This window comes from Canis lupus, chromosome 5 (assembly GCF_048164855.1).
Source record: "Canis lupus baileyi chromosome 5, mCanLup2.hap1, whole genome shotgun sequence".
In the NCBI taxonomy this organism is placed as follows: Eukaryota; Metazoa; Chordata; class Mammalia; order Carnivora; family Canidae; genus Canis; species Canis lupus.
The window spans coordinates 55,930,223-55,944,332 of NC_132842.1; the positions used below are offsets into that span (position 1 = coordinate 55,930,223).

The 14,110-nt window shown below is 45.7% G+C and overlaps 1 protein-coding gene and 1 long non-coding RNA gene across 3 annotated transcripts in view; one reads left to right on the forward strand and one right to left on the reverse strand.

Moving 5' to 3' along the window:
• The window catches only part of MAP1B (microtubule associated protein 1B), an 83,000-nt gene extending 74,384 nt beyond the window's left edge, over window positions 1-8,616 (forward strand). For both annotated transcript variants that reach the window (XM_072826750.1, XM_072826751.1), the window contains 2 exons: window positions 2,622-2,860; window positions 4,067-8,616. In XM_072826750.1, coding sequence (XP_072682851.1) covers window positions 2,622-2,860; window positions 4,067-4,222 — 395 coding nt within the window. In that variant the 3' untranslated portion in view covers window positions 4,223-8,616. The remainder of the gene's footprint in view (window positions 1-2,621; window positions 2,861-4,066) is intronic.
• LOC140633761 (uncharacterized) lies at window positions 674-4,078 on the reverse strand. The gene is made up of 2 exons (XR_012031357.1): window positions 3,754-4,078; window positions 674-1,540 (listed from the first exon to the last, which is right to left on the reverse strand). It is a non-coding gene; the product is annotated as an uncharacterized lncRNA (long non-coding RNA).
• Window positions 8,617-14,110: the final 5,494 nt, after the last annotated feature.

A 14,110-nucleotide genomic window follows, 5' to 3' on the forward strand; every position in this document is an offset into this window, starting at 1 on the left:
TGTGTTTCAGGCTCCCCCGGAGGACTGTGTTGGCTCTAGCCTCAGGCACCCTGGCCTCAGAACCAAGCCAAGGTGACAGTCTGGGAGCTCCCAAAGGCTTAGGGAGAACCAGAGTGCCAAGCCAAGCTTGGCGTGACCAGTGTAGGCCCAAGATTTAGATTCGAGTTTTTTATAAAAAATTTTTTAAAGTAAAATTATAACATTTTCAAATTTGAAGTTAGAACATTTAAAATTAAGAATCAGAAAAATTAAAAAACTTGCTAGGCTAGAGCTACGTCCACATTAAAGGCAGTGCTCTGTTTTCTTATTGGCCAATGACTATCATAATTTCAGTTGACCAGTCCCCAGTTCAAATTGAGAGAAAAGCGTCAAAGGCTCTTCTTATTCTCCCCGCCCCCCTTTTCAACCTAAGGGTTGAAATTCACTTAGGAGGAGATATCCCTGACTTCTGATCATTTCTGTTTTGATCCTAATTCCCTTATTCATTAGGTTCTCAGCAATGACTTGGGTTTTTGATGGAACAGGTCTCTAATGGCCCGGCTTTATTTCTTTGCTTCAAACCAATCACAGGGATTTCCATTAATACATTTTATTTGCTTTAAGTAGTCAGGGATTTCAGACCGCAGTTCACAGAGTAATATTAATTGACCCAAACATGTACAGCAAAAAATAATTTGAATAACATTTCTCATTTATTTGGGGAAAAATCTGATTGATGAAACTTGGGACTCTCAAATTCAGTGCATTTTAGGAACTATCACTTATAGCTGCAAAGTCTTACTTTGAGCAACATGGAAGATCAATTTCCAGCCTGCGTTCTCATCACATTTCCTTTGTACATGCATGCAGAAAACAAACTGATTTTATTCATGCTTAGAATTAATGGAAAACCACCAGATAATGAATCTCTTGGTCTGAAAGAGTTGGCAACTGACCCGCACTTGGGAGAAAACATGAAATCCTTTCAAACAGATAAAAACCAACTGAAATTTGCTACCAAACTTGCCAAATATAGCCACTCTAGCCCACATAATGGGGGTTTTTAAGACATTTTTCTCTTTTTGGTGTCCTTTAAAGAGATTAATTTTAAGGCCAAGAAACAAATAAAGAGGAGTTAATTTGAATTTATGTTGAAGGTACTTTTCCAATAGATTTCTAAAACAACAAAACCGCATTATCAAGTGATTTTTAAAACCAACCTTTGCCAACGGCTGTCAGTTCTCTACTACGTCCGAGCAACGTTCATTCGGTGTTGATGGTCGCCATGGAGCGTGCCAGGCAAAGCCGTGGCCATTTTTAATTGTTAGGACAGTAGTTCATGGACTCCTCCGATTAGTCAGAATTGGTTTGGTAGGCCCAAATATGGACATTTTGAGTCCTTGTAGCTCAGATTCATTAAAATGGCTGGTTATTCATTAAAATGAGTTAGTGTATCCAAAGAGCAGTTTGGCTGATTCTTGTGACTCCCCCACTCCTAAAAGTAAAGCTGGACAGTTGTGGAATTCGCTGGTGGTTTGACTCTGTGGTGACAGCCTTTATCCTATGGAGAAAGGAAAGAGGATTAAGTACATAGGATCCAGCTGATATTTTAAATGACTTTACAGCAGCAGTCTCAACCGACTGCACATTAGCATTATTTGGGATGCTTTTAAAGCAGTGAAGCTGGACCCTGGGGTGTGGGACTGGGGCATCAGTATCAGGCTTGCTAGGTGATGCTAACTACCCAGCTAGGTTGGAGCACCACTGCCTTAGAATGCAAGTTCTAAGAATGTTCCAAAAAGTTTAAACCCTCTAGCCAGGACAACTCAGAAAGCCAACTCAGCAGACAAGGTGCCAGGAAAGTTCTGAGTTAATCCGAATCTTGACTTGGCCTGGGCTTTCTGATTTAGACCGGGAATGTCGGCGGCCAGATGCCCCTTTCCCTGGTCTGATAGGTCTTGAGTGGTTAGCCAAAGCTGCCTTTCCGAACCATCTTCTCGTCCAAGGTTGGTAGCCAGCTTGCCTCGGGAGAGATGTCTGCCTTTCCAGAGCACCGTGCTAGGACAGAATGCAGTGTTTCATCACTTTATGAACAAGGCCAAGTTCTGGGGGCCTTGGAGGTCAGAGGAAGTTTATATCTGAGCCATTTGCTAAGTCAAATGTTGGGGTATAATATTCTGCTATCGGCAGAACTGTTATCACATGAGATCCTAACATGGATGGCTAACGTTGCTCCACTGTGGTTTACCACACGCAGAGTCTTCCTTCTGACTTTCAAAAAAAAAAAAAAAAAAAAGAAAATGTTTCTTAGATCGCTTTTCAAATTAGGATGCACGTTGGCAGCTCTTTTAGGAGGAGTATGGCTCTCTAGTTCCATAGTTTAGGAAGGCCTTGGAATTCTTTTTTCTTTCTAATGGGTTGTCCACAGAGGGAAACGATCCCATTCTTTGTTTCTCCTGCTAAGCTGGTAAACAGCCATGTTCTGTTTTCTCCAGTTGCCCTTACAAGAGAGAGAGGGAAATGCCCAGTACACTCTCTGCATGTCCTGCAGTACCTTTTTGGGGATAAGTAGGGAAGGAGTACCAGATTAGTGGGTCTCTTCGCATTTCTGTGACCCTGGCTTTTCTCTTTATTTGCCAAAGGACCGGGAACCACCAAGCCCTCCAAGCCCTCAGCTGTGCCTCCAGGCCCCCCTGTGTATTTGGACCTGTGCTATATTCCCAATCACAGCAATAGTAAGAATGTTGATGTCGAGTTTTTCAAGAGAGTGAGGTCATCCTACTACGTGGTGAGTGGGAATGACCCTGCTGCTGAGGAGCCCAGCCGGGCTGTCCTGGATGCCTTGTTGGAAGGGAAAGCCCAGTGGGGCAGCAACATGCAGGTAAGAGCCCCGGGACAGTGTCTACACCACACATGGAGCTGTGTCCAGAGGCAGAGGGAAGGAAACATGTTTAAAGAACCACCGGTGTGATTATGGATCCGCATGGGGTACCCCATGGGTCTCTTACACGTGAAATATCTTGAGGACAAAGTGGATTCACACACACAAAATAAGTCTAGAATATTATTCCTGGCACCACCAATAATCATAGCCTTACCATCCTAAGGCATAATTCACTTATCTACAAAACGGGCCCAAGATGCCTTGCCCTTCCCCCTAATATACCAAGGATATTTATGTATGAATCAAAATGATATTTCCATGTGAGAGCTACAAAGGAATTGTCTTTTCTCCTTTGTGTTTCATGGATGTGACCAAACCAAGAGATATAGCCATTTAGAAAATCACCTGTCGATGTGAAATCCCGCAGGAGCATTGCTGAGGATGGTCCCCAACAGGACCCCTCCTAGCTCCCAAACATCATAAACGGGCTATGAACCACTCTCTTATTTTGGCTGTGAATCTTTGCTTATCTCAGTTTTACCTTTGGTTTTGCAGTCACCTAGTAAACTGTTTGCATAATATTAAATAGAATTATTTGCTAGTTAAGCATATTACATCTCATGAGAAACACCTGGTGGCCTCCTAATAAATAGTAGATGGAATTTTTACCATTCCAGCCAGTACCCAGCCAGCCAGCCACCAGCCAGCCACCAGCCAGCCACTCCACCACCCCCAGCCACACACACAAAGATACAAATCTTTAATCTCAGGATGAAGTATCAGTTACGCACAATGGAGCAGCAATGATACTAAAGCTCTTTGGATTCAATACACAGTATCTTTCATGCAAAATTGCTCAGCTGGGTGATAGGAAATATAAGTGATCTCACCTGCACGGAAACCCTTCTTCTCTTAACACTGAATATTTGAACACCTGATGGTGAATGTAGATGAACTGATTGACTGGTCATGAGGTCTTTTTTGGTCCCAGTCTTCAAGTCTCCCAGAAAACCTTAATTCATTGCTGCTTTGATTCCTAGAAAATGTAAGTTGAAAAATCCTTCATATTGGATAAAAAGTAGGAAATTGCCCACTCCTCACCCTCCTTTGAATGGTCTGACTCATAGCCTTATTATTGTTCTATTTTTTTCCCCTCTGGTTTCTGGCTCTGCTCTTGACCAACTATTTTCTGTCTCCCTGCAGGTAACCCTGATCCCTACTCATGACTCAGAAGTGATGAGGGAATGGTACCAAGAGACCCATGAGAAACAACAGGACCTCAACATCATGGTCTTAGCAAGCAGCAGCACAGTGGTTATGCAAGATGAATCCTTTCCTGCATGCAAGATTGAACTGTAAAAAACCAAGACCAGCCACACCACAGGATTTGAACTTTGTTTCCAGAAATTCTTCAATTTGAAACGCCACCTTTTCTAAAGAGTCAATTCGTCTAAATAAGTCACTGAACTGTTACCTGCCAAACGCTATACTGTGTCATGGTGATGCAAGTCACTAATATTTCTTAGTTTTCGCTGATTTGCTAAGGGAAGTAACAGTATTCCCACAGTAGGGTTCAAGTTACTGCAAAAATACCCACCCCAGTTCATCTCTGCTCAACATTTGGAAACCATGCACTAGCAAACCCAACTGACTTCCGCTAGGTAGAGGCATTTGTCTTAGAGAGAGAGAGAGAGAAAGAAAGAGAGAGAGAGAGCGCGCACGCACAATGAGAGAGAACACAGGAGGGAGGGAGAATGAGAAAGGAAAAGGATGCAAGAGAAGGAGAGGTAATGGTAGAGAGTGCTGGTGAGATACCCAGAGAGAGGGAGACAGAGCGAGGTGGGGTAAGGAGGAGGGAATAACCAGCACTTAGGGCCGCGTTTTCTCACGCAGCCTGTATTCTATAGTCTACATAGGCAAAGTTTTCAACTTGTGTCAGTCTGAGGCATCAAAAAGGGTCTCAATTTTCTAGAACGAGTTAGCCGAAAGGAAACAAAGAAGGGAACAGAACTTGTTCTGAGGGCATGTGAGATTTTTCACGCCTTAATTAAGCTCCTTCAGTTTGAAGGCTGCGCACCGACATGATGTAGAGAGCGCAGACTGGAAGAGCGAGTGGTTTGAACCCCATTCGGAACTCTCAGACTCTTCAGACACACGAGTAGATTGATCTAAGGCATGCTCCCAGCATTTGTCCACCCAGTTAGTCCACTCGGAGTCACTTAACCTGCATGCGGAAACACCCAAGTCCACCCCGATTAACAAGCAAATACCAAAGCGGTTGGGAGTACATACGGTAGACAATTTGCCTTAGAAAGTGACTTGAATGTACAAAAGATACTTGATGCACTTATTTTTTAACGTGAGACCGCAAGTTTATAAAACATCCGTGTAGGATTATAGATACTCCAGTTCACGGAGCAAGTGTGTGCGCGTGTGGGGGTCCTAGAAGCTGATCTGATCGGTGCAGCGGTTTGATGCTGAGTCATGCGTGTTGAATACCACCTCCGTGCGCCCATGGCCCCTCAGCCAAACAAGTTGAGCCTTTCGTAGCTTCTTTACTATGGCAAGTTCCAAGATTGAAATGGCTTCTATGATCAGAACTGGGAAAACAGTGAATCTTATGGTGGAAGAGGTTTCTCGGCAAGTGTACAGTATTTACCTTCCTTTGTCTTACATTGGCTTTTTCTTTTTCTTTTTCTTTTTAATTTTTCATTAATTTCAGCATCATGGGAACAAGTGTACAGAAGAATTTTTTTTTTAGATATGTGAGAACTTTTCATAGATGAACTTTTTAACAAATGTTTTCATTTACAGGAAAATGCAAAGAAAATTTCAAGTGATAGCCTTTTTCTTTTCCCCCAAGTCCTTCGTAAGACAAAAAAAAAAAAAAAAAGAAAAAAATGTTTTTTGAAGTTCTGGTGAGATTGAAGTCTGATATCGCAGTAATAATATTTATTAAAACCCATAACTACCAGGAATAGTGATACATCCCACCCCCTGGTCCCCCCTAACGTAAAAATCTGAGTACGTGTTATTTGAGAGTGGGGGAGAATGGCATGGTAGGCTACTTTTCCAGGCCTTTAACGTCACCCTGTGGTATTCCACATACTTCTTTCAGGATCTTGAACCATGAGGTAGAAGAGCCAAGGCAAGTTCAAAGAACCCTAGCAAAAATTTGCTTTGGGATTTTCTTTTTTTTCTTTTTTTTGGGGGGGAGGGAAGTAAGAGAAATAATTCATTGAAAGCAAATGAATTCCCATCTCCGACGATTCATCCCGTAGAGTTCAGAGATCATTTCCATCGTTGTCGTCATTGAACTATGAATCCGGAAACCAGATCATGTCTAAGCGGACGTCCAGTTCCAAGTTGCAGATCGATGCGCCCAGTGTTCAGATGTGGCAAACTTCTCAGTGACACCTGTGCTGTGCTCTGTCACGTTGTGTTTCCTGCAGACTCTTAAGATCCACGGAGTAGTGAACAGTGACCTCATTTTATTTTCTATGTTAGTTATTTATTTCAAGATTAACATTTTAGTTGATTTTTGTCTGGTAAGTGTGTGTTTTGCACTGCTAACGACTATGAGGGTTTAAACAATGCTTCTTCAGGGTCCCCTCGCGGAGGACCTCTGCAGTCTACTTAATGCTGTGAATTACATTTTTCAAATGTTTTAATTTTTTTTAATTAATATTCTATTTTTTTTAGGCTTCTCTAGAAATGCAGCTTTTATTTATTACCCCATTTCTTTAGAGTCCTTAAGAACAACACATTGATAAAGGGTACAAAAAATTAACAGAAAATGGAAAACTCAAGGTGACAAAAATGGATTTTATTGAGTATAAACTACCTACTTCAGACTTCTTTCATGAGACAACCTAAGAGAACTCATGATAATTATTTACTGATTAGTTATTAAGCTGAGTTGGTTGTGTCCACGTAATACATGGGAAGAGAAACTGATTTCCAGCCTTCTTGCCAAATCCAGACCTCTGCTTGATTTCTCTTTGATAGAAGAAGGAATTATTTTCCAATTTCCCAAATTCAATTTACTTAATGTGCATTATTTTGCCTTTAAACCAACAAACATCTTGGAGAATTATAGCCAGTCTTCAATTAGAACCATTCTATCCTACTCCTTTATTTTTTCTTTTCTTTTTGCTATGGGATTTAATGGGACAAATATACAAAAGCTGACACCGGTCAGCTGGCTCTTTTTCCTATGAAATGTATCAGTACCTTTTTCCATCCATTGTTCTCAGTGATGACCACAGAGCTGGAATATACCAGGAAAGTCGAGATTTGCATTGCAGGTTCCTCCTGTCCTTCCAGACACCTTTCCTACCTGTGTGACTAACCTAATTTTGCTAGTTCCATAAGTACACAATTGGTTTAGTAACAGCCATGACAATGTACCGTGTACATTCATGGTGAGGGCTAAAGATGGACACAGACTTCTAGGAGCTTTATTCATACTGATTACTTAATCCAGTTGTACAGATTGAATATTCGAGTGAAAGGAATTTACGCTCTGTTTCAATGATGAGATTCCATCGAGAGGGCACTCATGATCATGAACTTTTGGTAGTATTCTTAAGCAAAAATTCTACAGAGACTAAATGTTAGAGGTGATCCTCCACTTTCAATTTTAATGAATTCTATCCCCTTTCTCAAAACCCAACCCCCATGCATGCTTTCTCAGTCTTGTGGTGGGACTGGATACAATGACTGACCCCCTCCCCCACCCCCAACACCATTTTCCATGGAGTTCAAAAAAAAAAAAATTCTTTTTTTTTTTTTTTTTTTTTTAAGACCTTACATATCCTAGTGAATGGTTTCCCCAGTGTATATGAATGTTTTAAGTGTCTCCAATAGCTTATGCAGTTTAGGAGCTTTTCAATACTCATTTAATAAGATTCAATCATTTGCTAATGAAAATCTACCACCTTCCATTTTTCTCTCTATTACCAAATTTCAGCTCTCAGGAGCTGCTCTACAATTCTGAAATTGCTTTTCTTGCCTCTCTTTAGTCACCTGTCACAGGAGGTTCTTGCTCGGTAATGATATTGTGAGTTAGATTAATGACTTTTTTTTTTTTTTTGTGCTTCGGATTTTAGAAGAAAAGATTTGTTTCCATTTGAAAGGAACTGTAAGCTTTTATCTTCTAACCAACTGAACAACACACCAAAAGCAGCCTAGGGATGAGCATTTCTTTGAAAGCAATTAGGTTATTCACCTGGTATTAAAACTATTGACTATTAAAAAAAATCTGACTTTATTAATTTAAAAGGCAGCATCAAAAACTGAAAAGGAAGGGAAAAATAAATAATTAGCTTCTCTGCACTCGTTTGGAGCTCCCCAAACAGGAGCCATCAAGATGAGGCATCAAGACCGGGCTGCCCTTTCCAGAACACCGTGCAGCCGTTCTGAGTCGTGCTTACCCGCGCTGCATGCAGCCCTTCTCTTTCCGGCCCCGGAAAGAAGTGGTCTTGAGCCCGGTTGAGAAGCACCTCCACTCCTCTCTCTTGTTCTGAATGGTGTTTGTGTCAGTCTGCAGCTGTGTATGGTATTATGTCTTATAATCCTGCATCACTTCTATCCTATCCAGTCATATCTAATGTAGAAAATTAGTTTTCAGTGAAAGTAATATGTAGTGCTTTTATGATATTTGTGTGCAATATCCCCTCTTCCATTGAGGATATTTGATGTAAAAGAAAAAAAACTCAGTTCCACAATAAAATACAAAAGTGGCAAAAGTTCCCGTGTGTGCTGTGCCGTCCCTTGTTTTCTGCACTGAGTTGGGCTCATGGGGAGTTGGGATTTGCCCCCCACGGCGGGGGAACGAGTCCATGAGGGCTGATTGTGTTTTTTTTCAGTGGCTCCCTGGCTTTTGGCAGAGGGCCTTGTGTTCCTCCGATGACTGCTGCGTCGTTACCATCTCTAACCCACCCCTAGAGCATGTGGGGAGTCTAAGGGCAGAAACTGGGAGGTGAAGGAGACCGGAACGAGTAAGCACAGCAGTGTAGATGAAGGAGGGTAGGGGGGGTTTCTTACATAAAGCAAAAACCAGCCTCAACCCTCGCTCGGCCACAGCCGGCTGCCTGACCTCCCTCTATCCATCGGAAGCTCCTTTACTTCCCTGTAACATGAGGACTCGGCACGATGGTCAAGCCAGGTGATCCCTCCCAAGACGGACTTTCTGGGCTCCCCGCACCCACGACCTTCGCTCTACACCCGGCAGTGGCTAGTCCTGTGGGGACCTGTGGAGGCAAACAAAGCCTAAGGGCTGCCCTCCACTGGGGTGCCAGGGCTCCCAGAACTCAAGGGTGGGCTCTGGGGACGTGGGAAAAGCACCACAAGCGAGGACTAAGCTGAGGCCTGCTGGGTGTGTGTCACGCACGCGGTGTCGGGCAGAAAGCACACTCTGGGCAGGGGCAACAGCTCAGGCGAATGGAGCAGGAGCAGTTACGTCGGGGGTGGGGCACTCAGCTCAGAGGGTTAGGTGGGGGGGCCCTGGCATCTCAGTCCCCCCAGGGGCCACAGGACGTTTGCCCACGCCGGGCTCAACAGAGCCCTCCAGCCCTGGCCCTGTCTGTCTGCAGAGGGGATGCTTTGGCCTTGAAGGGCTCCTGCAGCCTGTCCCGAGTCCTGGGGATGTCCCTTTGTGATACGCGCTCCTTTCTGTCTTCGATTGTGCCTCAGAACACTGTGACTCCCCGACTGGTCCCGACGGAAGTTGCTGTTTGGCAGAAGGGGTTTGGGGCTGCCTCCGGGACCTGAGGGGTCAAGCACGGGAGCAGTCAGGCCGGCAAGGCCTCACGCCAGATGTACATCTGTGTACATCCATCCTACCTGCCCAAGTACATCTCCTCCTATCCCACGGCCAAACTGCTCGGTGCCAGAAGTCCTGGCTGGAACAGAGGGTGCGGGGCCAGCACGGCCCCATCCTGGCCCTGTGAGTCCTGGGTCTCAGGAGGCTGTGGGCTCCCGGGAAGCCCTGCCAGTTGTTCACCCTAACCAGACCCTTCCCTGGATTTCCTATCCCCCTCCCTCGGGACTCGGGCACAGCAGGAGCGGGGAGGGACGTCATGCGCTTCCAGCTGGTCCTTTTCTAGACCCTGGAGGTGGCTTTCTTGGGTTCATTTTTTCCTGTCTTCCGGGTAAATCAACAAAGGTCTGCTGAAGTACCGACTCCACCTTCTCTTTATACTTGCCTTGCTCATTCTAGATGTTTCTCTGTGTCCCCACAATGATCTTTCAACAAACTCCTCACTCGGGAATTGCTGCTCTCTTGCCTAATGCCAGGTCAGCATCTCCTCTCTCATGTTACACCGTGTGTCTTGAAAAGTCATGGAGTCATACGTGCAGACTGACCTGGTCACACCCAGTTCCCAGAAGACAAGCAGGTGTCCTGGGTGGTTCGGGTGGTGTTACTGGCCACATTTTCACAGATGATGGAGCATCACAATGAGGATGGCTTCATGGGATGATCTCGCCATAAAAAGTAGGCATCGCTCCATTTCCCCCTCCAAGTCTCTACTCAAATCCAAACTGCAGTCACTGTAATGCACTCCCGTGGGTTTAAGCTGACTTTTGCAACTGGGGTCTCCAGTCCGAACCTCTTCTCTGATCTCCAAATTCACATCCAGCTGTCTATTAAGAGCCCCATGCAGTGAATAAGGATCTTTAAAACCCAAATCAAATTTAACATGTCCCCTGAGCTCCCCAAACTACTTCTGTCCCAGGGCTTTCCCATCTCACTGAATGGCAAGCACGTTACTCCAGCTGCTCAGATAAAAGTGCTTGGCCTGTCAGCAGGCCTGCTGGCTCTTCTTTCCAAATACACCCAGTCCGGCCCCTTCCCGTCACACTTACTGTGACCACCTCTGTCGAAGCCCATCGTTTCTCCCCTGGATTCTCGTGGTAGCCTCCTGACTGTGCCGTGTCCCAACTCTGCTCTCCACGGTCGTTCACCACATAGCAGCAGCTAGACTAGCGAGCCCCCGAAAATATTAGGTCGGAGCACGCCATGGGAACTTCCGACGGGTTCTCATCCCAGAGTGAGGGCCAGCGTCCTTACTAACACCATCTGGCCTCATCCCCGGCTACCCTCCACCTTCTACTTCCTGCTGCAGCCACACTGGCCTCCCAGCCTACCTCCGGCGCTCTAGGCAGGCTTGCACCTGGGCCTTTGGGCCTGGTTCCTCTGTTGGTCACACTTCTCCACGGGTAGCGCCATGCTGCTCACCCTCACCCTCACTGGTCTCTGGTAGAAAGTTCTCTTCCCGGGAAGGCGTCCCTCAGCAACCTGGTTTAACTTGCAACCTCCAGCACCTAGCCAGCCTCCGCTTTCCCTCTTCACATGACATATTGGGTGCTCATGAAGGAACAGTCTCCTTCCACAGAATGTAAATACCACGAGGGAACGGATCCTTGTCTACTTTGTTCCTTGCTGTAGCCTCGGCGACTGCTTTTACAGTGCCTGACGCATAATCGGCGTTCAGTGTTTGTTGAATGAACGAACGTACTTCTCTTAGGTTGGCACAGTGGCCACATGGTGCGGTTGTTGAAAAGTGGGTTTGGAATCGGGTGTACTTGGGTTCCAGCACTATGGGTTCATTTACTAATGGTGTGGCCCTGGGCAAGTCACATAAGCCTTGGTCTTCTCTGCAAAATGAAGGTGGTACTCCCTGCCCTGCAGGGCCGTTCTAAGTAGGTGGAATTATTATTTTTTTAAAGATTTATTCATTTATTTATTCATGAGAGACACAGAGAGAGGCAGAGACACAGGCAGAGGGAGAAGCAGGCTCCCCACAGGGAGTCCGATGCGGAACTCGATCCCAGAATCCTGGGACCACACCCTGGGCCAAAGGCAGATGCTCAACCGCTGAGCCACCCAGGCATCCCAAGTAGGCGGAATTAAACTCGGCAGAAATGGGCTTTCACAAAGAGTTGCTAAAGGTAATTTTTGTAATCAAGATGGGTACAGTGATGAGCCAGCGCCTGTGCTGGGCCTGGGAACCATGGATGCCCGCTGGGGCCCAGCACACTGTCACTGCAGGAGGTTTGTAATGGGTTTGATTCCCCTTACTATGTCAGCATATTAACCAGGGAGGGGGTTTTAAGGTTTAGAACTTTGAATTCTGCAGACATGAAGTACTGCAAAAACCAAAAAGGCAAGTGAAGTTCTCCTACCATTTGGCACATCAGAGAATATACTGTACCTCTTGGAAATCCTTTCTAAGTCTTCCATGTAGTCCTTGATCTAGCGTTTAAGGCCTGCAGTGGAATTAATTTTCAGATGCTTCTTTTAAGAGTAAACTTTGTTTTCCGAACACGTCTAGCTTGGATCAGGAATCCCTAACATTCATACATAATAAACACACAGCCTAAAAAAAAAAAAACCTACAGAGCCTGAGCGTAACTGTTTTACACAAAGATCCCAGTGGTAACTGCCACCCCCTCAGGGCCATGGCTACCAGCCTTTTGTTTTTAAAAAATTTTTTTTATTTATTTTTTATTTTTTATTTATGATAGTCATAGAGAGAGAGAGAGAGAGAGAGGCAGAGACATAGGCAGAGGGAGAAGCAGGCTCCATGCACCGGGAGCCCGACGTGGGATTCGATCCCGGGTCTCCAGGATCGTGCCCTGGGCCAAAGGCAGGCGCCAAACCGCTGCGCCACCCAGGGATCCCCTACCAGCCTTTTTGGACCTTCCTATTAACCAGATGGGGAACGGCATCAAGGCAGCATGCACCGTCAGCAAAAAGGCCAACTCGACGGGGAAAAAGGAAAGGTTACTCTCAAGCGAAGAAGTGGTAATTTAGAATAAAAGGCAATTTCCCTGTCACAATGACATTGAAAAGCACTCCTCTTACCCCATTCTCTAACGTAAGGTTTAAAAAAGATTATCGTCAGAGTTCCAAAAGTTCAGCTCTGAAGATTACTACTAACCATTTAACGAAAATACAACCACACCACATTTTCTGAGCCCGGTTCAAGCACATCCCTTCCTCACCATGCATGCCCAGCGAGGTTACTGGGTGCAGTGGTGGCAGCTCCCATCACGGCAGCTTCCGATCCCAGTTACATATCACCAGATGCAATCACCGTTGACCCTTTTTTCCAGAACCTTGTTGAGGAAGAGTAATGGCCCACCCTGTATTACTGCATTATTTTATACTCATTGACTTAGATAAACAGTTACTATTATTTCATTAAATAGACTAGATATTAAAATAATTAAATGTTATTTTTCTAGCCTCAGAAATGCCATTCACAAATGAGCCATTTGCACACACATTGTTGGGTTCCACCTGCATCGCCGCAAACATGCCGGAGGAAGCCCTGCTCACAGACCCTCGGCCACGGTTCCTGACCTTGGCTGGTGCTCCTGACATTTTGGACCAGACACTTCCTTGTCGTGGGGGCTGCCCTGTGCACTATGGGATGTGTAGTGGAATCTCTGGCCTCTATTCACTTGATGCTAATTCATTCATAATGAAAAAACCGACTTCAATAAACTAATTTTCAGGGCCCGTGACTCCATGACAAGTCGAGCGCAATAAAGATCCCACACATGTACCTGATCTGGGCAGCCAGCTAGAAGGTGTGGAAACGAGATGCAAAGTTGGCACCAGGGCAACATAGTCCCGAGAGGAGGAGCCTCAGGTATCTTGCTGTGGCTGGGGGCGGGGGGGGGTCCATGCTCCCCACTCTGAGAAAAACTGGAGATCAAGCATGGCAAGGGCAGATAGGGAGGAAACAAGAGTAAACAGGTTATGAGCTGAAGGTGAACATGCTGCTTCCTGCCAGGACCGTCAGGGACGCTGAGCTAAATGGGCCTTCTGATCTACCCTGAGCCTGCCTCTGGAATTAGTAAGGGAGTGGCTGAGAAAGCCCTGCCCCCGATACACCAAATGTCATGGCTGGCTTGTGGTCTTGACCTCGTACCTGCAGCAGGCACGGCGTGCTCAGCCACAAGGCCCCGCGTGTGCCATGGGTGCCTCACCTCGGGTCACCCGGTTTGTTTCCTTATTCAAGGACGCGTTACTCCCACCGCCCTCACAGGGTGGCTTGAGTTGCTGGCACACACACAGTCCTTGGTGAACGTTAGTGGCCGTGGTGGTGGTGGGGAGTGCCCAAGTCTGAGAGACGAGGGAAGTTAGAAAGGTGTTGCTCAGAATCACACTAACCAGACCGAGGTGTGACTTCCTCCTTCCCTCCCTTCCCTGAGACAAAGAACACAGCAGAG